This window comes from Talpa occidentalis, unplaced genomic scaffold (assembly GCF_014898055.3).
Source record: "Talpa occidentalis isolate TD23 unplaced genomic scaffold, MPIMG_talOcc4v2.1 talOcc4.2, whole genome shotgun sequence".
In the NCBI taxonomy this organism is placed as follows: domain Eukaryota; kingdom Metazoa; phylum Chordata; class Mammalia; order Eulipotyphla; family Talpidae; genus Talpa; species Talpa occidentalis.
Genome location: NW_023602073.1, coordinates 58144297 through 58171718, shown reverse-complemented (window position 1 = coordinate 58171718; position 27422 = coordinate 58144297). Strand labels below are relative to the sequence as shown.

At 36.5% G+C, this 27422-nt stretch overlaps 1 protein-coding gene across 5 annotated transcripts in view; it reads left to right on the top strand.

Annotated features, from left to right (window-relative positions):
- The window catches only part of SRPK1 (SRSF protein kinase 1), a 53611-nt gene that overhangs the window by 14460 nt on the left and 11729 nt on the right, over positions 1-27422 (top strand). For 4 of the 5 annotated variants that reach the window (XM_037519587.1, XM_037519588.2, XM_037519586.2 and 1 more), the window contains exons 3-12: positions 6236-6354; positions 7379-7487; positions 8130-8217; positions 9250-9337; positions 17403-17509; positions 18198-18363; positions 19949-19974; positions 20397-20610; positions 21011-21430; positions 22017-22117. In XM_037519587.1, coding sequence (XP_037375484.1) covers positions 6236-6354; positions 7379-7487; positions 8130-8217; positions 9250-9337; positions 17403-17509; positions 18198-18363; positions 19949-19974; positions 20397-20610; positions 21011-21430; positions 22017-22117 — 1438 coding nt within the window. The remainder of the gene's footprint in view (positions 1-6235; positions 6355-7378; positions 7488-8129; positions 8218-9249; positions 9338-17402; positions 17510-18197; positions 18364-19948; positions 19975-20396; positions 20611-21010; positions 21431-22016; positions 22118-27422) is intronic. The other variant, XM_037519589.2, reaches the window with a different exon arrangement.

The window sequence follows — 27422 nt, the reverse complement described above, 5'->3', positions numbered from 1 at the left end:
CCCGGCTGCTCCCCAGCCACCGGAGGAGGGTCCCACATGGCACGCAGACCTCTCCTGCTGCCCGCTGCTCCCCTCAGCAGTGTACTTCAGCCTTCTGCCTGCTCTGCTCCCCGCTCTGGCTCTGGTGAATTCTCTCACCCTCCCGCGCTTCTGACTGTACCCAGTGCATGTATAAACAAAAAAACAAACAAATAAAATAAATAATTTAAAAAAAAAAAAAAAACTTTGATGAGGGGGTGTCTTTTTCAACCTGTGCTGATATGTGATGTTCATTGGATATAGAGTTAGATTCATTTGTTGGTGTTTGTATTCCATTTTGAGTTCACCTCACATCCTGCTTGGTTTCACTTGTTTGTTTTGGGAGCTGTAGGATACTGTGGTTTTCTAAATAGTCGTCTGTACAAAAAGATAGATCAGTAGTGCATGCCCTCTTCCCTGCTCTTTTCCCACTCATACGTTGTTACCAAGTTTCTGGATTACTCTTCCTGTGTTTCTTTTTGCTTAAAGAAGCAGGTATGTGTTGTTTTTTTAATATCCTTTTCTTTCTTGTATGAAAGGTGACATTGCAAATCGTCCTTTACACTTGGCTGTTTCCATTTAGCAGTATGTCCTGCATCTATCACTCCATGTTGGTTCATAAAGAATTTCCCCAGACTTTATATCACAGCTGTATTGTCCTCGGTTGTATAGATATGCCACGTGGTGTATTTAACCACATCTCCACAGGTAGGCACCAAGGTTATTTTCAATATTTTGCAATTACAAATATTACATGACAAAATATACTTGCAAAAGGATGTTTGCACAATTGTGAAACTGTTACCTTTCAGGGTGGATTCTTAGAATTTTATTATGATTCTTATGATTTTTTACTAAATATTTTTAAGTACTTCAGCAGGGTTGTACTATCTGCTTTCTCACCAGCAGTATACAAGAGTGCCTATTTTCAAACAGCTTCATCATTAACATATACTTACCAAATGAAGAAGCACCTAAATATATCAGACAACTATTATCATCTCTGAAAACAGACATCAGAGAAAACACATATGTAGTAGGAGACTTCAACACACCACTATCAACAATGGATAGATCAATGAGACAAAAAATAAGTAAGGACATTAAAGCTCTAAATAAGGATCTAGAGCTCATGGGCTTAACAGACATCTATAGAACACTAAACCCCAAAAAATCCGAGTAAACATTTTTCTCAAGCGTACACGGATCATTCTCCAGGATCGATGCAGGTACTGGAACACAAGACAAACATCAACAGATACACCAAGATTGAAATCATACTAAACATCTTCTCTGACGATGAAGGCATCAAACTAGAAATAAACCATAAAAAGAAGGCAAGGAGGGCCTCCCCGGTGGCGCAGCGGTTGAGCGCTGGGTTGCGAAGCTGCCCGCAGCCTCTGCAGCACCAGTTCAATCCCTGGCTGCCGGGCGAGGGTCCCACATGGCGCACAGACCTCTCCTGCCGCCCACTGTTCCCCTCAGCAGTGTATCATCAGTCTGCCTGTTCTGTTTCCTGCTCTGGCTCTGGTGAATTCTCTTACCCTCCCGCCCTTCTGACTGTACCCAGTGCTTGTATAAATAAATAAATAAATCTTTAAAAAAAAAAAAAAAAGGCAAGGAGCTCTCCTACCTCATGGAGATTGAACCCCACACTCCTGGAAGACCACTGGACTAATGAGGAGATCAAAGAAGAAATTAAAAGAAACTTCGAGTTGAACGACAAGGAGGACACCACTTTCCAGAATGTATGGGATGTAGCAAAAGCAGCAATAAGAGGAAAATATATAGCAATATAGGCTCACATCAAGAAACGAGAAAGAACTTGAAGAAACAACCTAATCTCACATTTCACAGAGCTAGAAAAAGAACAACAAAAAAAACCCTAAAGCCAGTAGAAGAAAGGAAATAATAAAAATCAAGCAGAGATAAACAAAATAGAAATTAAAAAAAAATCCAAAAGATCAATGAAACCAAAAGTTGGTTCTTTGAAAAAATAAACAAAATAGACAAACCTCTAGCCAGGCTCACAGAGGGAAAAAAAAAAATAGGAAAAAACACATATAAATAGGATTATAAATGAAAGAGGAAAAATCACAACAGACTCAGTAGAAATCAAAAGAATAATCAGAAATTACTATGAACACTTACGCAAACAAATTCAACAACCTAGAAGAGATGGACAAATTCCTAGAATGATATAATCATCCAAAGCTGGACAAAGAAGAAATAGAACATCTAAACAGACCTTGCAAGCAGCAAAATTGAGGCAGTAATCAAAGCACTCCCCAAAAACAAAAGCCCAGGCCCAGACAGCTTCTCAAATGAATTCTACCAAATGTTCAACAGTGAATTAATGCCTATCCTACACAAACTCTTTCAAAAAATTGAAAAAGAAGGAATACTACCAGATATGTTCTACAAAGCCAACATTACACTAATACCAAAACCAAACAAAGACAGCGCTAAAAAAGAAAATTATAGGCCAGTCTCCCTAATGAGCACTGATGCAAAAATCCTCAACAAAATCCTTGCCAATAGAATCCAACAATGCATCAAAGGGATAGTACACCATGATCAAATGGGATTCATCCCAGGGGCACAAGGATGGTTCAACATATGAAAATCAATCCATGTAATCCAACACATCAACAAAAAGAAAAATAAAAAAACATATGATCATATCAATAGATGCTGAGAAAGCATTCGACAAAGTCCAACATCCATGTATGATGAAATCCCTTGAAATTCTTGGGTTAGAAGGAACATAATTTTAACATGATAAAACCCATATATGACAAACCCACTGCCAATATTATTCTCAATGGCGAAAAACTGAAGGCCTTTCCTTTAAGATCAGGAACAAGACAAAGATGTCCTCACTCACCACTGCTCTTCAATATAATGCTGGAGGTCCTAGCCAGGGCAATAAGACAAGAGAAAGACATACAAGGAATACAAATAGGAAAAGAAGAAGTAAAACTATCATTATTTGCAGATGATATGATAATATACATAGAGAACCCTAAACACTTCAGAAAAACTACTCAATCAGTTCAGTAAAGTAGCAGGATACAAAATCAACACACAAAAATCAGTAGCCTTCCTATGCACAGTCAATCTGAAGAAGAAGAAATCAAGAATACCATCCCTTTTATAATTGAAACAAAAAAAAATCAAATACTTGGAAATAAACCTAACAAAAGAAGTGAAAGACCTATACAAAGAAAATTATAAAACATTGTTAAAAGAAATTGAAGAAGACACAAAGAAATGGAAAGATATCCACTGCTCACGGATTGAAAGAATTAACATTATTAAAATGGCCATCCTCCCAAAAGCAATATACAGATTCAATGCTATTCCAATAAAAATCTCAATGACATTCTTCAAAGAAATAGAACAAGTACTGATGAAATTCATATGGAACCACAAAAAAACACAAATAGCCAAAGCCCTACTGATGAAAACAAAGGAGAAAGGAGGTATCACACTTCCAAACTTCAGGCTATACTGCAAAGCCATGATAATTAAAACAGTTTGGTATTGGAACAAAAACAGACACACAGACCAATGGAACTGAATAGAGAGCCCAGAAATAAAGCCACACTTACATGAACAACTAGTCTTTTACAAAGGAGCAAAGAATATGCGATGGAACACGGACAGTTTGTTCAATAAATGGTGCTGGGAGAACTGAACCTCCACATGCAAAAAAAATGAAACTAGATCACTACCTCTCACTGTGCACAAAAATCAACTCATAATGGATAAAAGAACTGGACATACAACCTAAAACCATAAAATATGTAGAAGAAAATATAGGTAAAACACTACAAGACATACATCTCAGAAACATCTTTAAAGACTCATCATCCAAAGCAGTGATAGTGAAGGCAAAGATAAACACCTGGGATTACAGCAAACTGAAAAACTTCTGTACAGCAAAAGAAACATTAACCAAAACAGAGGGACACCCCACTGACTGGGAAAAAAAATCTTTGCATTCCACTCAACTGATAAGGGACTGATCACAAAGATATACAAAGAACTCACATGGCTCAACAAAAACAAAATAAACAATCCAGTTAGGAAATGGGCAGAATAAACTTGAAAGGCATTCCTCCAAAGAAGAAATGCAAATGGCCAACAGGCATATGAAAAAATGTTCAGCATCTCTTATAATCAGGGAAATGCAAGTCAAAACCACACTGAGATACCACCTTACATCAGTAAGAATGGCACATATCAAAAAACCAAGCAGCAACAAATGTTGGTGAGGATGTGGTGAAAAAGGAACTCTCCTGTATTGCTGGTGGGAGTGCAAACTGGTCCAACCAGTATGGAAAGCTGTCTGGAGGTTCCACAGTCTACTAAATAATGGAGCTACCATAGGACCCGGCAATTCCACTCCTAGAGATCTACCCAAAGGACACAAAAACATTGATTCAAAAGAACACCTGTACCCCTATGTTTATTGCAACACTATTTACAACAGGTGAAAACTGGAAACAACCCAAATGCCCAAAAATAGATGACTGGATCAACAAGATGTGATATATATATACACAATGGAATATTATTCAGCAATCAAAAAAGATAAACTCAATGCCATTCACAGCAACATGGATGGAGCTAGAAGGAATTATGCTCAGTGAAATAAGCAAGAAGGAAAAAGAAAAATACCGCATAGTTTCACTTATAACAGGAATATAGGGGAACCAAATAAGACATCAGTGTAAAAAAAAATAATTACAGTACAAAACATAACAAAGCAAAAACAATTATAAATGAGAGACATACTGCGGGGGAGGAGGAGGAAGAGGGATCAGAGGGAGGGAGGGAGAAGCACAGGGGACTGTGGTGATGGTGCATGGGTGCCTTGGGGAAGGAAATTCTATGGGGACTCAACCTGAGGGGGTGAGGGGAAGCAAATATTGTTTAAAAAATTTAAAATATAAATGGCTAATTGATGACATGTGGAGAAAAGAATTTAATAAAATTTTTACTACATTATAAAATAAAATATTTTTTACCTATGAAGCTAGTTTTCTGAACTTGGTATACTTAAATGCTGAAATCCCATATGTGCCTAGAGACATAACTTAGTATAATCTGGTTAAGAAAAGTCATTCTACTTAATAACCCTAAAATCCAGGCCTCCCTGGGGGCGCAAGGGTTGGGACGCAAACTACGAAGCAATCAGCAGCACGAGTTTGATTCCCAGCCAGCTAGGGAACAACCCACATGGCTCAGCAGACCTCTCCTGACTTGCCCACTGCACCCCTCAGCAGTGTCTTCGGTCAGTCTGCCTGTTCTGTTCCCTGCTCTGTCTCTGGTGGGTCCTCTCACCCCCCCCCACCCCTCTGGCCTGTACCCCAGCTTTTGTATGCATAAATAAATAAATCTTAAAAAAAAATAATCCTAAAAACCATTCATGGCCACCATTGGCAGTAAATAGTCTAAAATGTTAATAATTGTTTCAGAGTACAGGTATTTTAAAACAATTATCCAAATTTTCTGAATTTGCATGTTACTGTAAATAGAATGTTTCTCTGGTAGTTTAAGTATAGGAAAATAATTCAAAATGTAGAATATACATTATCCCAAAATACTAAACAGTTTTATTTTTAAAGGTGAAAATTGAGAAATAAGTTAAATGTCCAGTTGAGTAGTGTGTGCCTAATTAAGAGCTGCTAATTCTAAGTGAAAGAAGAGATTGCATAGGAACAAGAAAAAGGATTTACAATACAGTAGGAAAAGCAGGATACATATATGTATTTTTTTTTTGGGTGGGATTTTTGGTCTTGTAATTGAAGGACTTTGGTATATAAGATTTTTTTAGATTTTGGGTATACATCATTATAACTACAAGTACATTTTTTTATTAAAATATTGGAGGAAAATCCAATAGTTTTATCAGTGATTATACTTGGATATTGAGATTCAAGTAATTTTTTTCCCTTTGTACTTTTATTATGTTTTCCAGATTTTATTTAACCATCATGTACTCACTTTAAGAAGTAGTATTTTCTTTTTTTTAAGTGCATTTTCTTAATGTGAGAAGTAGCAGAAACTAATATTTTTCCTAGTCTTCAATTATATAATATTCTTCTAATATTATCTGTTAAGCAGGGGAAATTTTGACAATGGCATTTTCTAAAAGTTGTGTTTTTTCCTGCCCATGTGGAATGAACATGTTTATATTATTTCTTAGACCTGAAACACATCACCGAGGCTCTGCTCCCCATTCTGAGAGTGATCTACCAGAGCAGGAAGAGGAGATTCTGGGATCTGATGATGATGAACAGGAAGATCCCAATGATTATTGTAAAGGTAAGGCTAAGTAAGACATATCCATCTATATGCAGTTTCTCATTTGAATGTTTGATTTATTGGCAGAAACAATCTTGATTCATTGCTTATTGCATTGTTTTCTCTAAGTATACAGATATAATGTATACTCTTAGTTCAACTTAATTTATTAAGGTTTAGTTTTATATTAAGTCTGTTTTTCACCCTTTTTTGTTCTTGAAAATGCTAGTACATATTTACTTTAGAAAATTTCAGAAATAGTAAATAAAAGGTAAGTAAAAGTCATCTGTTAATACTATCACCCAGAAATAATAGCATTTTGAAATATAGACTTTTGAAAAGCACTTTTTTTACCTCAGAGTGATGACTACAAAGATAAGTCAAATTAGAATTACAGATACTTAAGCTGTTGTAAGGTTTCCTGATAATCATTTCAGTTTCTTCATGAGATTTTCTAGGATCCTTGGGTAAGAATTTATAAGGGAGCATACATTACCATCTGAGAGAAAAACCTAGTCCTTATCTTCAGCAGGCAAAGATTGTTGTTAAAATACCTTAATTCCTGCCACTGAAGGCAGCCTTTTCAGGCCTTCCTGGGTTTAATTGTGTCTTTTAGAGAAGCATTTTTTTAAGTTAAATAAATGGAATTTGTTAACCTGCCCCCCCTCCCCCGCCAAAAAAAACAGGCTGAAACTGCAGGTATAAATAAATTTATGTTTAGAATAAATGTATTAAGAGTATTGAGGATCAAGAAAATTTTGTGATATACCACTTTATTTTTGTTTGAGGGTGATTTTTTTTTTTTAAATTTACCATTGCTTGTCCTACAAAGCATCACCAGCTCACTCTACATCATTAATCTTAGTCTCTATTTTTTTTATTTTTTTTTTGGCAACATGAACTCAGTCATACTGTAGCTTACTAAACATTTTCTTCTATTGACTTGGTTATAGAGAAAATACCATTTTTAATTGGTAATTTAAAAAATGCATGTGATATATCTTTTCTCACTACTTAACTATTTCCCTCCCATTGTTTCTTCCAGGGGGTTATCATCTTGTGAAAATTGGAGATCTTTTCAATGGGAGATATCATGTGATCCGAAAGTTGGGATGGGGACACTTTTCAACAGTGTGGTTATCATGGGATATTCAGTAAGTTTTAGTTGTCCTGCAAAAGAATTAGGTGATACCTAAGTGTTTTTGTCCTGTTTTTCAAGATGCTACTGACTTCAGTCTAACTCTAGATATTTCTTAGCCAGAAGTTTGTTGTTAATCTTTGTTTTTGAGCAAATGACTTACATCTGGTGAAGAAGTACTAAGAGATAGAGTGATTAAATTAGTATCAGTAATGCACTTAGAACTCCCAAATTTAAAATATTACCGATTTTCAATGGGATATAAATTTCTTATAGAAATTTAGAGTAGAATTGAGTTGAATTTTGACTTTTTAGCTTTTACCACACAGATATACAGAGTACTTCAGATTTGATAACATTTTCCCCCTTATTTATCCCCATTTTATGGTTTTACTTATATTCAGGGAGACATTCAGAAGGTAGATTTAAGTTGAGATGTTTGGTGACTGATACTACCTGAAAAACAGGTTTTCTTCTTCTTATAAATTAAATCTGGCTTGTCAGTGCCATTAACAGGTACAAATGATCCCATGGAAGTAGTCTGAGTACTGAATTCGTATTTGTAGTTTTTATCACTGGTTCCCACATAGAGCTAACTCTTAGCTTCCTAAAGTAAGGGTGGTGCATTTAGTCTTAATTGCCTGTATTTGTTTCTTAGGGGGAAGAAGTTTGTGGCAATGAAAGTAGTTAAAAGTGCTGAACATTATACTGAAACAGCTTTAGATGAAATTCGGTTGCTGAAATCAGTGAGTATTAGATCATGTGTATGAACTGCAAAGTGTTAAAAATTTTACTGAAGTAAGACCTATCCAGTATAAACTTATCTTCAGCATGGTTAACTTTTACTGTAAAGTTCTAACATCCTTAAAAGAGGAAGATGACAATATTGACACATTCTGTGCATGTGGTAGGAAACTGGTGGAATATGCTGTGCTGGGAATTCTCCCTATGTACATACCAGAAAAACTTTCAAATAAACAAAAATGTTCATTTAGTGTTTTATGTCCCAGGTAACACAAAGAATATTTTTCTTTCCTATCATAGTTAAAAAGAAAATTATGTGAAAAAATATGTAATACCTGCTTTGTATTTTAAAATATTGTATAATATAAAATTACCATAATCTCTCTATACCTGGAATTTAGGTAAATTCTATCAAAAAATTATTTTCAGTTTTGCTGTAAATTAGAAAGATATTAGAAAGAGCTTACACTCAGAAAACCTGAGTTTTGAACCAGCTCTGTTCCAGTAAGTCCTCCAGCTCATCATTGTATTTCTTAGCCTTAGATTTTTCATTTGTGAAATGAGGATGTTGGACCAGAAGGGATCTAAGGAAGTACTTTTCAGAGGACCAGTTTGTGACAAGATAAGGAACTCTTGCCCCAAAGTAAATCAATATACTGCTTTCTTCTTTGAGAAAATTTTTCTTTGAAATGTTAACTGCGGTTAATGTGTAGTTGAATTTTGCATACTGCAAAAGCTTCCTAATTCCTCATGGCCTGGTAACCTGCTAATAATTTGGGAGTGACACTTTGAGTAGCAAAATGGTTCAAGTAGAATAATAGTCTTTGTTGGCTGTATTTCCTTTTGTTAGTTGCCTATTTTAAGTTCTTTGCTATTTGAGCTCCTAAAAATTTAGTATGTTTTTCTTTTAGATTTGTATGAGCTCGCTCTTGAAGTAAATAATCCTTTGTTGTATTTATACAGGTATTCCCTCTCCTACCATTTACCTTATTTCCATGCTTTCCTTTGGCTAAATGTTCTCTTCCCCACTGTAGGTTCGCAATTCAGACCCTAATGATCCAAATAGAGAAATGGTTGTTCAGCTGCTTGATGACTTTAAAATATCAGGAGTTAATGGAACACGTATCCTTTGAAGAACCTATTTTAAAATAAATCATGAAATAATTTTAACCCAAAGAAAGGAACCAGATTTTATATAGCTAGCATGGTCTCTTTTCCCAAACTAAACTATGATCAAATTTTTTTTATTATAAACTTCTGAGGAGATGTAAATCAAATCTGTCTTTGTGTGTTATGATTCTTTAGTGTATTATTTTAGGCATTTTTATCTTTTTAGGTAAATTAAAATCAAATTTTTTAGAAACTAGTCTTGTATAATAAAGTTTCTGTTGTTCTCAATTAACATAGAAGTTTTAGTAGACTTAATTTTTCATGATTAATGCTGGATAAACAAGAATTTAAGCCATTTAATCACCTATCAGGTCTCAACATTGAAGAGGTTGTGTATAGTCACATCATAAATGGAAAAAAAAATGACTTATTTTATTTCTTTACCTGATTTCTGGAGGTGGGAGGGACCTTAGCTCATTTTTCCACAAGTTAATTTCAGAATGACTCACATTGAGTGAGCTAATTGGAAGGTTGTTGTGACAGCTATGCTTTTGAAGATTTATCTGATTTCTCAGAGTAAAATATAAAGCAGATCCTCACTCAGATTGGAAAATCTTAAACAACTTGTTCATAAACTATTTTAAATGTATAAGGAAAAACATTTCATGTCTCATTCTACTTTACTTGCATGTTTAGCTTCTTAACACACAATCTTTTTTTTTTTTTTAAGATTGATTTATTTATGCATACAAGAGCTGGGGTACAGGCCAGAGATGCAGGGGCTGAGAGGATTCACCAGAGACAGATTGGGGAACAGAACAGGCAGACCGACTGAAATACACTGCTGAGGGCAAGTCAGGAGAGGTCTGCTGGGCCATGTGGGTTGCTTCTTGGCAGGCTGGGGATCGAACTCCTGCTGCAGAGGCTGCAGATAGCTTCATAGTGCGGTGCTTAACCCCTGGCGCCACCAGGGAGGCCTCAACACACATTCTTAATTGCCGATTATTTTTTTAAAGAGGTGACTTACATACGGCTTTGTAGTATCATGTCAAATACGTTAAGAGATTTGAACAAATAAGCAGGAAGAGATGATAGCAAAGGAGAGAGAACAGGTGGTAAAGTGAAAAGACATCATCTCCCATTCTGAACTTAATCTTAAGTTGTTTCCTTGGAGAAGTACAAGTCATATATCCCTGATCCTGAAGGAAAAATGCTATTAGAATCATCCTGTTTTAAAACAGCATCTTAGTGGTCACTTGATAGATGATTCACTTGTGTGTATGTGCACTTGCATGTATTCATGTGTGTTTGAAGTAATAAGAAGGCTAATAACCATGAAAGAAAAACATATGCAAGATGTCATTAGATTCTTTTCCCTGTTACACAGTCATGTAGTACTTGTCATTGTGCCACAGTTCTCTACTAATTTGGTTACAAATAAAACTCTAGAAATATTCCCCAACCATAAGCAAGAAGGGTTTTTTTTTTTAAACTATTGAAGTATCTTAGTAGATTTAAATTTCAAGTTGCAAGGTATTTGGCAAACATCACCAGGTGGTTTTTCTGTCATTTCTATCCATCGTGTCCCTACTTTATTCTTTTCTCCCTTTGTTTCTCCCTTTATTTCTCTCTGCCCTTCCTCCTGCTTCTCTCCCAACTCTGTTGGTCACTGCTTTATTTTCTGCTACTAAAGATTGGGAAGGATAAAACTGAGAGTGCTAGGTTAAGGGTTAATGTGTTATAGTACTCTACTGTCCATCATCTCTTTTCACAATAGAGGCATACCTGCATGGAGTTATACATCTGTATTTTTCCTTGTTTCTGCACAAACTTCTTTTTCTCTGGAACACTGTCCTTTCTATAGTGCAGTATAAAGACCCCTCACCTGGAAAGTTACAATAGACTTTGGTAGAGATTGGTTCATTCTACTACATAGGGGAGGAAGAGGGAACAATGTTCAGGGACAGCTGGTCTTTATAATGTGGATGTTAGCCATCAAGTGTCATTACTAGCCTTCTAAATGGCCTGCTATATCCATAGAATACTGGTTTTTTCCTTAGTATTTTGTCTCTTGCTGGCTCCTCTTATTCATAAAGTGCTCTAAATGGTTCTGTCACGCAGTTAGTTGTTAGCACTTTTTTGCCCTTTTTCCCCTTTATATCATCTTCGCAAGAAGTTTTATTTTATGTGACATTTGATAGTCTAGCCTTGTCCTTTTTTTTAATAAGCTAATAAATGTATGGTCATTTTTATATCACTACTAAGAAATTTAAACATTGTTTTCAGATTATATTAGTCTTCCAGTATCTAGTCAGTATTTCACACTCTCCAGATATCTCACAGTATTTTTTCTTTTAGTTTTTATTCTTGAGTCAAGATCCACAAAAGGGCTTTGACAGTTACTTTACTATTTGTCATATCAAGATGTTCCAGGCTTATCTTGTACTAAAACTGAATCAACCATTTCTCTAAGAAGCCCTAATTCCTTTTCGGGGGTATTGTCCAGAATATAAGCACGTAGGAGTTCATTTTGCTGCTGATTTGTTGACTCACTGCAAAGAGCAGGTACCTTCATTCCTTTTCTTTAAGGTCACTTGAAGTTGGGTAGATGCACTTGTTTAGATTATTTTTTCTCTGCTAGTTTCATTTTTGATAGTTTCTATTGCACTAACCTTTTCCCTCTCTAATGCTTGAAGCCATTTATCCCATCCAGTGTATTTTTCATCTTTCATTTTGTACTTTTAATCTCAAATTCAGTTTGGGTCTCTCTTTTTTAACATCATCTGTGTCTCTACTTTGCAGCATGTGGAATACAACTATAATTGTTTAATATCCTTATGTACTAATTTTAATATGTGTGTCAGTTCTGGGTCACTTCCAGGTGCCTGATTATACTGATTTTCAGATAATGTTTTCATTTTCCTGCATCTTCGCTGTCTGGTAATCTTAAAGGCATTGTGGTTTGTAACTTGTAGGTTGCTAGATATGTCATATTCCTGTAAATCTTGATAAAGTTTTGCTAGTTGGAAAAAGCTTTGATCCTTTTCAAATTTTACTTTTATGATTTGTTAGGTGGAGCCAGAGCAGTGTTAAATCTAGGGCTGCTCATTCCCTTCTACTGAAAACAAGGCCTTCCAGAATAGTCTGCCGCATGCCCCATTACTGAATTTTTCTATTCTTTTTTTTATTGAGGTATTGTATATCATATAGTTTTCAGTATACAACATAATGATTTGATATACATTGTATATCATTGTATATATGTACATATTGCAAAATGATCACATTAATTTTGGTTAACATCCATTACCACACATAGTAGGAATTTTTTTCCTTGTGATAAGAACTTTCTCTGTCTTATCTGTTCTCTTAAAATGCACTTCCATGTTCACTGCAGCACAGTTTGTAATAACCAAGCTATGGAAACAACCTAAGTGCCCAAATGCAGACGAGCAGATCAGGAAGATTTGGTATATATACACAAGGGATAGTACTTGGCTATGAGGAAAGAAAATCTCTTGCCATTTGTGACAACTGGATGGAGTTGGGAGGGATTATGTTAATTGAAAGAAGTCAGAAGGAGAAAGACAAATATCAGATAGTGTGACTTACATTTGAGAAAACAAAGGGTTAGATAAAGCCAAACTAAAAAACTAACCCTGAAAACTGGCTATAGAACTGAGGCAGCTGGAGGGAGAAGGGAAGGGGCAAGAACAAAGTGGGGAGATAGCACACTGGACTATGGTGTGATAACAGCCTCTGAATGGGAAGGTCCTGTACTTCTAAAGCACAAAACAAGGATGTAAACCAGTGATACCTAAGAAAAAACATCTATTTTCAGCAACTTTTAAATATATAATACTTTCTTACTAACTACAGTTAACATGCTGGACATTACATTCCAGGATTTACTCTTCCGGTAACTGGAAAATCTATACCTTTTGACCGCCTTCACACATTGTATCCCCGCTCTCAGCCCATGCCCTCCACCTCTGTGACCAATTTATTCTCTGTATTTATGGGCTTGGTTAGTGGGATTTTTTTTGTTTTATTTTAGATTCCACATGTAATTGTTCATATGTTATTTGTCTCTTTCTGAGTTGTTTCACTTAGCATAATACCCTCAAGGTTCATCCATGTTGTCACAAATGGTAGAATTTCCTTTTTTATGACTCATTAATGTCCGTGTGTTTATGCGCACACACGCATGCACATGTATGCATATATGCACATCCACATTTTCTTCATCAGTGGACGCTTTGGTTGGTTGGTTGTCTTGATTATTATATTAATGATGCAGTGAACATGAGAGTGCAGATACCTTTTTAAAATAGTGCTGTTTTTTCCCTCAACTAAATACTCAAAAGTGGAGTTGCTGAATCTATTGTAGTTCTGTTGAATCTTTTTAGGAACTATATTGTTTTCCATAGTGGCTGCATCATTTACAGTCCCACCAATATTCCATCCTCACCAGCTTTTTCATCTCCTCTTTTTAATGATAATCTTTCCAACAGGTATGATAAGTTTCTTGTGATTTTGATTTACATTTCCCTGATGATGAGTGATGTTGAGCATCTTTCCATATACCTGTTGACCATTAGTATGTCTACTTTGGGAAAATGTTTATTCATTTCTTCTGCCTTTTTTTTTTTAATTTATTTATTTGAGGCAACATTGATTTACAGTACTGTTTGAGTCATAGGAATAGGTTCATACCTCAATGTGTGTATCACCACATCACACCCATCCCAGAGCATCCATATTCCTATATCATACACCATTAGGCCTCCTCCCACTTTGTTTCTACCCACCCTCTCTCCCTCTAAAGACCTGAATTCTGCAGTCATTTCTAGTCTTTATTTTGGGTTTTTTCTGTCAGTTCCTTTGTTTTGTTTCTCTATATTCTGCATAATGAGTGAAATCATCTGGTATTCATCTTTTTCCCTCATGCTTATTTCACTTGGCTTAATCCCTTTTAATTTCATCCAGGGTGTCACAAATGTCAGGAGTTCATCTTTTTTTATAGCTGATTAATATTCTATCATACCACATCTTAGGTTGTTTCCTTAGCTACTATAAATAATGCTGAGCATAGAAGTGTTTATATTCCTTTGAATTAGTGTTTTTGCATTCTTTGGATAAATGCCAAGGAGTGAAATTACTGGATTATATGGTATATCATTTTTAACATTTTTTTAAAAAGATTTATTTATTTATGCATACAAGAGCTGGGGTACAGGCCAGAGAAGCAGGGGAATGAGAGGATTCACTAGAGACAGAGTGGGGAACAGAACAGGCAGACTGAGTGAAATACACTGCTGAGGAGAACAGCGGGCGAGGCAGGAGAGGTCTGCTGTACCTTGTGGGCTGCTCCCTGTCTGGCAGAGGATCAAACTCATGCTGCAGAGGCTTCAGATTGCTTCATCGTGCGGCGCTTAACCCCTTGCGCCACCAGGGAGACCTCTCATTTTTAACATTTTGAGAAAACTCCATACTGTTTTCCAGACTGTCTATTTTTAAATCAGATTTATTTCTATTAAAAGTTGTATGGTTCCTTACATACTTTGGTTATTAACCTTTTAGCAGATACATGTTTTGCAAATATTTTCTCCCATTCTATAGGTTGCTTTTTCATTTTGTTAAAGATTTCCTTTGCTGTGCAGGAACTTAGTAGTTTAGCATAGCCCTATTTGTTTATTTTTGTTGCCTCTGCTTTTGATGTCAGATCAAAAAAAAATCATCAACCAAGACCAGTGTCACAGAGTTTTATGGTTTCAGGGCTTACATTCAAGCCTTTGAAATCCATTTTAAATTTTATTTTTAAGATAATAATGCTCTAGTTGCATTCTGTTGCACATAGAGTTCAGATTTTCCAGCACAGTTTGTTGAAAGACTATCTTTATACCATTATACATTCTTGGCTCCTGTGTTGTTTATGAATGATCATATATGCATGGATTTTGATGAGAACAGACATTGTTGGAGCCCTCTGGGAATGCTGGACACATTTCCTTCTGACACCATTAGAATTTTTTTTCCCTCTGCCTCTAGTGGTTTTCTTACATGTCTGTGCTGGTTAGTACTCTGTTGAATACTACAGGGGAACCCTCTGTGGATCTCCAGGGTTCTCTTTCTGTAGCTATCTCATCTCTGGTACCTATTCTTTGATAGCTGTCTTAGTCCTAAAAAGACACTCAACTCATCTGTTTAACTTGAGGACTCTGCTTGGAAAGTCACAAGACAGTAAAATAAGGCAATTTTAGGGTTCAACTTATTTGTTTTCCTTCTCAGGGATCAGTGCCTTCATTGCCTGCTGTCAATATGAGAGTTTTAATTGCTCCACAATCTCACCTGCATTTGGTCATATTAGTCTTTAAGAATCCAGGGCTGGGCCTCCCTGGTGGTGCATGGGGTTAGGTCGTAGCATTGTGAAGCTATCTGAGCCACTGCAACATGAGTTTGATTCCCAGCCAGGGAGCTAACCCACATGGCACAGCAGACCTCTCCTATCTTGCCCACTGCTCCCCTCAGCAGTGTATTTCAGTAGATCTGCCTGTTCTGCTCCCAACTCTGTCTCTGGTGAATCCTCTCACTACCCCCCTGCACCTCTGGCCTGCATCCCACCCAGTTCTTGTATGCATAAATAAATTAAAAAATAAAAAATAATAAGTAAATCCTTCCTTAAAAAAATAATAATCCACGACAATTGTTTTATTTACCCTTTTAGTTTGAATGTTTGTTTCCTCATCTGCTTAAAGGTTTTCATTTTTGTCAGATACATTGCATGGGTGATGTTTTGTTGTTCTTAGGATAGTACATGCTTATTGTTGGTGGTGATCACTTGGTTAAGGTGGTGTCTTCCAGATTTCTTTGTAAAAGTATCTTTTCCTTTTTACATTTAATAAGCAGTCTGTTGGGTCATACTGTGATATTGTAATACTTTTTTCCCTTCTACACAGCCGTTTTAGTATTCATTGACTCTTAACTGAATCAGTTATTACTGTAGTGATCATAAATGGTGATTTTCTATTTGCCACACTTTGTATATTTATTATTTGACTTTTTCCAAAGGATGCATTTCTCTCCCTTTCCCCAGCATACACACACTTATCCATTTGGATTCATTTCTAACTTAATTCATAATTCCATTCACTACTTTGGCCAGTGGTAACCTCCTCAAACTGGTTCCTATTTCTTCTTCATTGGGTAGGAAGGTATTCCAGGTTTGCACTGGATTTGTCCATTTCTTAAGGATCTCAGGTTTTCTTTCATGGATAGTCTTTTTTTACTTAAAAGTCTGAGCACTAGGTCATTATTAAATAAATATATGTGTACCTTGACTTTCCAGTTTATATAGAAGCTTTGAGGTGGAAGATGCAAACATCTTACTACTAAAATCCCTACGGTGACCCACAGTAGCAGTGCAAGAATATTCCCACTGAGTGGTGTGCTAGTATGTTCATACATAAAGAGAACACATGGTGGCACTAGAATCAAGATGAGTTCAATAAACTATAGAGCATAAAGCAAGTCCGTTTCTTACTTTCAAAAGATGTTGGCATTTGTGGTTTTTACACATGGTACATTATCTTCTTTAATGCAAGTGAGTTTGTTTTTCCCTGCTTTGAGACCATTATGAGAGTAGGTGTTGTTACCTTGGACATTAGTTAAGACATCAAGAAAAGGTCTAATCAACAACTTAATCCTACTGCTATCACTAATTGCCTGTAGATGTTTCACTTTTCATTTTGCTATTGGATAATGTGTTTTATCGAAAAAGTTCCTAACTGGGAAGTAAGATTTCTCAGTTCTTCATTAAGAAGGAAATTTGAACTAAAAGATACCTAAATCTCTTTCATCACCAGTCCCCTATATTTCCCATTTCTTAGATGTTTTCTTTGACGGAAAAACTAATTAGCCTTTGGAATTTCAGAATCTTGACAGCTACAAATTTTTTTAGTCAAAGTCTGCAACTTTTTATACTGAAAGAATCATGCAAGAGCATTTCGTTGAGGTGGAACACATCTTCTCTTGCCCCTGCTTTTGTGCCTCCCTTTCCTCCTTAACCAGTTCCTAGATATCTGCATGGTGTTTGAAGTTTTGGGACATCATCTGCTCAAATGGATCATCAAGTCCAACTATCAAGGGCTTCCACTGCCTTGTGTCAAAAAAATTATTCAGCAAGTATGTATCTTAGTCTTTTGTAAGTGGTGGTTTTTTAATATTATGAAAGTATCAGGAGTTTCCTATTTCTAGTAGTTTAATAGCTAGGTTTTTTTAATTGCTAAAAATTGTTTTATTCAATTCTTAGGATTTATTGTTCTCTTTTTAAATGTTATCATAACCAATTTTTAGAGGGAAAGATGTATACAGTGCCTGACTTTGGGAAATTGGAGCCCTTCCTTATCTCACCAAATAATTGATTGTGTTAATAGAGAATTGTTGTGCCAAATTATTGCCATTCTCTTTATAAAAATTCATGGGTATTTTCTAAATAGCCTAAGTAATATACAGTAAAAGTTTTTATCACCAGGAAAATACTAATACTTCAAATGGCAAATAATTTGTGTGGACAATGTGTTTTCATGGAAAAAGCTCCTAACTGGGAATCGAGAGACTTCAGTAAAGGGCATGTTTACCATTTATTCTCAGTACTTAAAGAATATCTCCAAAATAGAATTAGTTTTATAAAACTTGGAAGAAATTTTTTATTATAAATAAACTCTTAACCTTTATTCAGAGTTTACCATTAATCTCCTGGGGAAGCTTCTTTGTGTTTAAAAAAAAAAAAAAAGCTTTAGTCTTTGTAGAATACTACATATTATTGTATTGTGATTTCTGTTTGTGAAATCTACTATCTCTTTCCATGCAGGTATTACAGGGTCTGGATTATTTACACACCAAGTGCCGTATTATCCACACTGACATTAAACCAGAAAACATCTTGTTGTCAGTGAATGAGCAGTACATCCGGAGGCTGGCAGCAGAAGCAACAGAATGGCAGAGATCTGGAGCTCCTCCACCTTCAGGATCTGCAGGTATATTTGCTTTGGGGACGTTGCACTCATTAGAAGTAAGGGAAGTTCCTCATTTTATTCTATGACTTAACAATAATATACAAGAAGTACTATATGTATAGGAAATAGTGTCAGCCTTCAAGAGACTTTTATTCTCAGGACTACTGTCATGTGGGAAGAAGACTAGAGATTATTATTGTCTTTTAGGTACATGTGTATGTTGTATATTGTAAAAACTAATTTGTGTTGTTTTAAGTGTTTTTCTTGTGACTTGGCCATTTTTTATTTGTTTCCCTTTTACATTGATCATGCATGCTCACTTATGGATCAGGGGCAAGGTAGTATTTCCGTTAAGAGCTTGGGCTTAAGCAGTGGAGTAGGCAGACCTAATTTGAATTACGGCTTCATCACTCGCAGGGTAATCTTGGTCAAGTCTCTTGATTTCATTTTTTTCCCCCCATATAGGAATTAATGGGGTTTAATTTTATGTTCAAGCAGTTAGTATTGTGCCACTTAGTATTATGTGATAAAGAATGATGACTGCTATGATTGTGATTTTTTTTTTCCATTTGCAGTATGAATTTTAATTTTAGTAGTTTAATTGTGTTTGAGAACCTTTCTTGATCCTCAAGCTGAAATGTCAGTCACAGGCTTTCTTTAAAAAGAAAAGTTATAGGGACCCTTCCTGGTGGCACAGCAGGTTGAGTGCAGCACTGTGAAGCTGTCTGCAGCCTCTGCAGCACGGATTCGATTCCCGGCCAGCCAGGGAGATACCCACATGGCATGGCAGACTGCTCCTGTCTCGCCTGCTGCTCCCCTCAGCAGTCTCTTCAGTTTTCTGCCTGTTCTGTTCCCCGCTCTGTCTCTGGTAAATTCTCTCACCCTCCCATGCCTCTGGCCTGTACCCCAGTTCTTGTATAAATAAATAAATCTTTAAAAAAAAAAAAAAAAAAAAGAAAGAAAGAAAAATTCTGGAAGTAGGAAATCGGGAGCTACTCGATGGGCATAGAGTTCTCAGTTTTGCAAAAACATTCTAGAAATGTTACGCAACAGTATGAATGTCGTTATTATTGAAATGCACACTTAATAATGGTTAAGATAAGGGTAAGTTTTTATATAATTTTTCTTTTAACCACAATTAAAAACTTTTTCTAAAAATGGAAAACTGGGACTTCACCTAACCTAAACTAACCTACCTAAACTACCTAATATTCACTACATGTTATATAACAAATTACTTTAACTTTTGATCCCATTTTTACAGGGACCAGGGTAAGAATTAAATGTGGAAGTTCTAAGTGGGGAATTTCATGGGAATGGTATTTTAGCAGCCTTGATTGTAGAATCCAGAAATGGGGAACTTTGCTTTTTGTATATATTGATGCTATTTGAATTCAATTTATTTAAACTTTTTTTTTAAGTTTGTTGACTTTTGTGTGCATTTTTTTAATGTCTCTTCTACCAAAGTTACTAAAAAACAGTGTCTTCTTTATAGTATAAACTGTGTAAGAAAGACATTTCATTCTGATAGAGTGTCTTATATGAGCCTTAGTTTATATTGCCTGTTGAATGCCAGAATTCTTACTTGGTTTTCTTTTCTTTTCAGTCAGTACTGCACCCCAGCCAAAACCAGTAAGTATAAGGTGTTTATATATTTAATTTTGGTCTAGGGGCCGTGGGTATGGAGACTTCTGTTTGGATGATCACAGTTTGTTTCAAGTTTGAAAATCAAAGAAAAAAATTTTCCTGCACTTTTATAATTTTCTCCAGTAAATTCCCATGTTTCTTCGGCAAGTTTGTACTGGTGAGGCATCTATAAATTTGAGTGTGTCTGAGAGTACACCAGCCCACAGACTTCTCAGAAGATCAAGATTTGTTAATTTGTTTTTATTTTAGTAAGAATACTATGTTTTTTTAAGTTAATAAAAACTTAAGTGCTATGTTAGGGAAAGAATTAATTTTAATTAGGAAGTAATTAAAATTAACAGTTATCTCCAACTGGGGGTAATGGATTAGCCACCTGAAGGCTTTATTTGTTTGTAATCTCCGCCCAGGCTGACAAAATGTCAAAGAATAAGAAGAAGAAATTGAAGAAGAAGCAGAAGCGCCAGGCAGAATTACTAGAGAAGCGAATGCAGGAAATTGAGGAAATGGAGAAAGAGTCGGGCCCTGGGCAAAAAAGACCAAACAAGCAAGAAGAATCAGAGAGTCCTGTTGAAAGACCCTTGAAAGAGAACCCACCTAATAAAATGACCCAAGAAAAACTTGGTATAAATAGAGCATCACAAAAATTACTTTATAGCAAACTTTAACATTAATTTATCATTGTTATATAATATAGTAGTTTCATGCATACAACATATCTGTGGGGGTGTCCTTACAATTAAGAATGCAGAGCTTGACATAAATGTTAGGCAGATAATATTCAAATGTAATTTCTAACTTTCCTCAGGAAATGCAGCATAGACTTCATTTAGCAAATGGGTAAGGCTAAGAAGATCTTGGTCCTTCCATAAATAGGTTTAAGATACTACGGTCATGGGTCATGTTTTTATATCATCCAGTATAATTTCTAGAAAATAATTCAATCTTGGTAAGAAATTTTTCTGTTCTTTCATGCATACGCCAGCACATACACATACATCCTTTTTGTCTGTTTGTTCTTTAGAAGAGTCAAGTACCCTTGGCCAGGATCAGACACTTACGGAGCATGGTGTAGAGGGTGGTGCAGCAGAAATTAATTGCAATGGAGTAATTGAAATCGTTGATTATACTGAGAACAGTAATAAAGAAACATTGAGGCTTAAAGAGGATCTCCATAATGCTAATGACTGTGGTGTCCAAAATTTGAAGCAGGAACCTTGTTTGCTAAACTCCCAAAATGGAGATAGCAGTACATCTCAAGAAACAGACTCTTGTATACCAGTAACTTCTGAGGTGTCAGATACCATGATGTACCAGTCTTCGTTAAATGTAGACCAGTCATTCTGTGGACAGGACATCAGCCAACTTCAAGAAAGCATTCGGGCAGAGATACCCTGTGAAGATGAGCAAGAGCAAGAACACAATGGACCACTGGACAACAAAGGTACCTCTGCAGACATAGTTGCCCACACTTTCTCTACAGAACATGTTCATGAATTTCTAGACTGATTGTTTTTATCAATATAGCATTGCAGCAGATGTCTTAAGTAAATCGCTAGCTAATTTTGAATTTCACTGAGCATGTAGTGGATGTACAGTTTGACTTTTTGCTTTGAAGGCAGAGGTTTTAATTTTGGAAACTTAAGGTGGTGGTGTTGTCTTTTATCTTAGAAGATTCGTTTGTAGTTTCCATTTGAGGGCCGGAATGTATTACCACAGAAAGTTATTTATTTTAAGATTTTATTTTTATTTTTGTGTAGAAGAACTGGGGTATAGGCTGGGGTGGGAGGAGTGAGAAGATTCACCAGAGGCAGAGTGGGGAGCAGAGCAGGCGGATCTACTGAAATGCACTGCTGAGAGGAGCAGCGGGTGAGACAGGAGAGGTCTGCTGCGCCCTGTGGGTCAGCTCCCTGCCAGGGATTGAACATAGGCTGCCAAGGAGGGCCTTTGCAGAAATAGCGCAAAGACTTAACCCCTTGGTTACCAGAGACACCCTGAACAGTCTGATTGATGAAGCCTGTTTTCTATAGGAAAATCCACTGCTGGAAATTTCCTTGTTAATCCCCTTGAGCCAAAAAATGCAGAAAAACTCAAAGTAAAGATTGCTGATCTTGGAAATGCCTGTTGGGTGGTAAGTTAAACTTGTCTTAGTGCCATTTTTAAGTGATGAAATGAACAAGAATTTGAACCTAGTTGTGCTAAAGGAAGAAAACACTTGCAATTCTTTACCGAGGTTGCCTATTAACATGATTGAAGATTTTTCTCTTTTCTTTCAACCTCTTATTATGGAAAAGTTCAAGTATATTTATAAAATAGAGAGAATATATAATGAAACAAACACTGTACCCCAAGTACTCATCACCCAGATCCAGTAATACCAACTTCTGGCCAATCTTGTTTTATCTATATCCTCATTCACTTTAATACTCTTTCAATGCCTGTGTTCATGCTTTCCCTCTATTTTCAATATTGTTAGTTAAACTACCGATCATAACCTCTTATCTCAAGGTATTTGGACACTTTGGCAGCTAAATATGTATATAAAATTTAGTTGGTTATTTACTATTCCCTGGTATACTGTAACCTTTACACATTTTTGACAGCTCTTTGTGATGGGCATCTTTGCTCATGAGTCTTTGTATTGTTGTCTTTGGAACATATCCTAGACGTGAAATTGCTATATCAAAAGTTAAGTGCTTTTTATATATAGTGTCCTGATAATACTCTTGTTAACCTAGTTGAGATTTTTTTTTTAAGGATTTATTTATTTATGCATACAAGAGCTGGGGGACAGGCCAGAGAGGCAGGGTGGGAGAGGACCCACCAGAGACAGAGTAGGGAGCAGAACAGGCAGATTGACTGAAACACACTGCTGAGGGGAGCAGCGGGTGAACCAGGAGAGGTCCGCTGCGCCACGTGGGTTGCTACCTGGCCGGCCGGGATCGAACTTGTGCTGCAGAGGCTGCGGATTTCTTCATAGTGCCGTGCTTAACCCCTTGCACCACCAGGGAGGCCCTAGTTAAGATTTTTTTGTATATTATTTTTAATGGCCATCTTTTTAAATCTTCAGTAGAATAATTTGTTACATAAATGAGACAACTTCAAAGAGCTGTATGCTTTGTGAAGAGGAATGTTGAAAATTGTTGAAGCAAAAACTGAGCTGTTGAAAATGCACTTTAATAGATTCATTTTTACATTTCAAATTCCCTATTCCATGCCCTAGCAAGATCTCAATACCTTTATTGATCCTAGAATATTGATAAACTTTAAAAGCAAAAGTGAAGTCAGTATCGCCAACTAATAAGAATGTGGAAAAGCTTTCCAAGTAATTAAAATTACTCCACCAAACCATATTTGGTCCAGGCCACCATGTTTCACCTGGATGACTGCAATAGCCTCCTCACTCTCCCTTCTTCTGCCCTTACTTGATACATACTGTTGTCAACACAACTGTCAGTGATCCTTTTTAAAAATAAGTCAGATCAAGTATTCTCAAAACTTTGCAGTTGTTTCCCACAGAGTGACTGCCAAAGTCCTTACCATAGCCCACACCACCCAGCAAAGAATACTTACTGTTTTTCTACCTGGATTTTCTTTCCAAGATAATATACACAACTCATTCCCTTAAGTTCTTCAAGTTTCTTTTCAGATGTCATCTTCCCCTAAATGCCTGACATACAATTATGCATCACTGACAGGGGATACCTTCTGAGAAGTAAATTATTAGAAGATTATGTTGGGTATATGCAATGTTAGGGGATTTTGTATGTGGAGGGGCTCTGGTGAACAAAAAAGCACAAGATTAAATCTAGGTGGAATGATGCTACTAAGAGATACAGTCAACACAAGGTGTAGATGGCTGCTGCCAGTGTAAAATGCTGGGAGGTGACTAGGCAATAGGGATTTTGGAATCACCATCAAGTGTGGTCTATTGACTGAACTGTTAGATGTTGTGTGCCTAATTCCCAAGCCACCATTCTCCAAATCCATGCACCTTCATAGCCATTCTTGCATTTCCCCCCTCTTTTTTTCCTGCATGGCACTTACCCACAATCTGGTACTGTAATTGTTTGACATCTCTCTCCCTAGAATATATGCTCCATCACAGCAGCTATTAATTGTTGTTCACTTCTATTTGTGGTGTTTACAATAGTGCTGGTACATAAAAATGCTCAGGAAATAAAGTAAATGAATTGTATGGAAACATACTGGCTTTTACATATACACATGGTATAAACATCAAATGCTTGACACTTTGCTGCCCACGCCATGTCTCAGGCCTCCAAACCTTTGTATTTGGAACACCTTCCTCATGCTTTCTTTTCCTGTTTGGGTAAAGAACAGTCTTTCCTGGCACTTTTACTCCTGAATTTCTCTTTTTCTTACAATTACATACATGTGTTCGTTTTTTGACATATCTCAATGCTGGCATGCCTTTAAGTTCTTTTCATCCATTCACTCAGTCAGCAAACATTTTCACGCATTCCCTGACCTGGGCACTAGGACATAGTGAACTAGACATGGGTATTTTGTCCTACTGGATCCTGATTAAATCACATCTTACTGGTCTCTAGCATAGCAGCATCCAATATGAAAGGAATTTTACATGATTTTAAAATAGCTTTACTTTTTTTTTTTTTAAGATTTATGTATTTATTTATACAAGCACTAGGTACAGTCAGAAGCACGGGAGGGTGAGAGGATTCACCAGAGCCAGAGCGGGGAACAGAACAGGCAGACTGACGAAGTACACTGCTGAGGGCAGCGGCAGGCGGCAGGAGAGGTCTGCGCGCCATGTGGGACCCTCGCCCGGCGGCCAGGGATTGAACCTGTGCTGCAGAGGCTGCGGGCAGCTTCGCAGGCTAGCGCTGCACCCCCGGGGAGGCTCTAAATATAAATAGCTTTACTTTTTAAAGTGTAACTTTGTTTATTAGTCGTATATATATAATTTTAGAGACAGTTATTTAGATTTTTATTAAGAAATTATTCCCTCCCTTTGCCAATTATTTTTCCTTTCCCTGTTTTTCACTCATATAACAGTATTTACCTTCATGTTGCTAATAAATAACTTTGATTTTATTGCTCCCAGTTTTGTTTTGTTTTTTTTCCAGTTTTAGGTATTTCTTACTCCTGGAAAGTAGAACTTTACCTACTATCACTGTACCCATCCTCCACCTTCCCAATTTAAAATGACTTTTGACTAGGTAATCTATGTTTACCTTGTAGAATTCTAATGCTAACTTCACCCAAACCATAATTGTGTTGTAATTCCTTTTCCCTTTCTACCTAACAAAACTGTTTTATTTGCTCATTTTTTTTTGTTCTCCCTGTCACTTCACTCAGCTCTATACTTTGACTTAGTGGTATATATACATACCTTGGGTAGGCTTGCAGTTTCGTCTTTCTCAAGAGCTCTCTTCTGGAACCTGGAGTCTTTTTAATTTATGTTCATTTATTGGGTGTCTTAAAGGCCTATGCCTTAATGCCATCTGAGATTTCCTTTCACAGTGTTTGTTTACTCTCTTTATATGCTGTTTTCCGTCTCTGTGATCTTATTTCTTGGTTTATGCCTTCATTTTGTGGGAAGGGGGGTAGGATTGTTAGAGATTATTGATTACATAAAACTTGCAATAGCTTCTTAAAAAAGAATGTGTTGGGGGGTGCGAGGTCCAGAAGTGGCTCTTGCATGTCTGATAATGTCTTTATTCTGCTTTCATACTCACCTGTGTGTAACATTCTAGGTTGAAAATCATTTTCCCACAGAATGTTTGTCATTGCTCCATTGTCTTTTTGCTCCCAATCTTTTTTTTAAAGATTTATTTATTTATACAAGAACCGGGGTACATGCCAGATCCACGGGAGGGTGAGAGGATTCACCAGAGACAGAGTGGGGAACAGAACAGGCAGACTGACAAAACACACTGCTGAGGGGTTTTAGCTCCCAATCTTGATGCTGCCAAACACCAATGCCTTTTTGTGTTATCCTGTCAGCAGAGATGTACTTCCCTAGGTCTAATTTTATCCATTATGCTAAGGACTCGGTGTACATTTTCAATGTTGAAACTGAATCTTTGGCTGTAATTTTTCTTTTCATTCTCTTCTGTTCTCTTGTTCTGAATCTAGTTATTCAAATGTTAGACCTCTTTACACAGGTACTCTTGTTCTTTTACCTTTCGTCTTTTTTAAATTTTTTTAGTCACTTTCTTCTGGCTTTATTTTCTGAGAGATGATCTCAACTTTTTTTAAGCCTTATTGTTTCTATTTCTCCTGTACTTTCTAAGAGTTCTTTTGTTCTCTGATTATCTTGGAGGATATTGATTATTTTTCCATTTTTTTTTGTCATTTTCTTCTTCCTGTATGGTATGTATTGCCTTCTTTCTGTTTAGGATCGCTAAACAAAAGATTGACATGAATAGAATACTGAAAGCTCTTTAGAAGCTCTTCACCTGGGTGGGTCTTTGTCTGGGCTGTTACATTTCATCCTTAGATGTCAGGATCTTTGAATCCTTCCTCTTGGATTAGTTGTATTTCCCACAGAATTTCCTCAGATTTTCTACCTGGAGAGAGTTACTATAGTGGCTACTAGTATTCTGGGAGCTAAGTTAAGCAAGGAAATGGGGTTCAGTATATTCCGATTTGGGGTTCATTATACTCTGATTTATCTGTTTTCAGAATGGTACTCCCCTAGACTGTTAGGAGTGTCCTCCAAAGATCCTGTTTTATCCACTCCAGAGAATAAAGCTCCCACTGTTCTGTCAGACCAGGGAAGGGGCTCTTAGCCTGCATCATGCCCTAAGTTATGGAATTCTCTTTCTCACAGTGTTGTTTTAAATGAATGAGTTTCTCAAACATCAAAAGATTTTTTATAGTATCCCTGTGTTGAAATTCATCTTCACTCATACTCCAGAGATACCTGATACTACCGAATTCTGTGTCTTGGGGGAATGAGTACTGTGGTATGAATCAAAAATTTTTAGATCCATTAAATTACCAATGATCTCTGTTATTTGACTTAAAAATTTTATGGCTCTTACTTCATTAGTCTCTATCAGTTTATGGTTTTAAAATTAACATTGGAGTCTCTACTAAAGTGGGGTTTCAGGAGTGAGTGAATGTACGTGTATAAATCCAGTTTACCTTTACTTTTGCTGATTATTAACCATTTACAGTTTCTTTGTAAGGCAGTTGCGAGGCACAATGAGTAAAGACAGTTCCTTTAAATAGTATGTCCATTTTGCTAAATGTATCACCAGCAGTCCACTTCCACTTCCACCTTAGTATCTGAACCCATTGTTTTCCTGTAAAACCACTTCCCTCTGTAAGGCGCTGTTGTTCTTTTTCAATAGACAGCCAACCCTTAAAGCTTTGACCATAAAATTCTTTTTGGCACTTCTCCTGTTTACCATATCTAGCTATTCTGCTTTATTCTTCCTGTG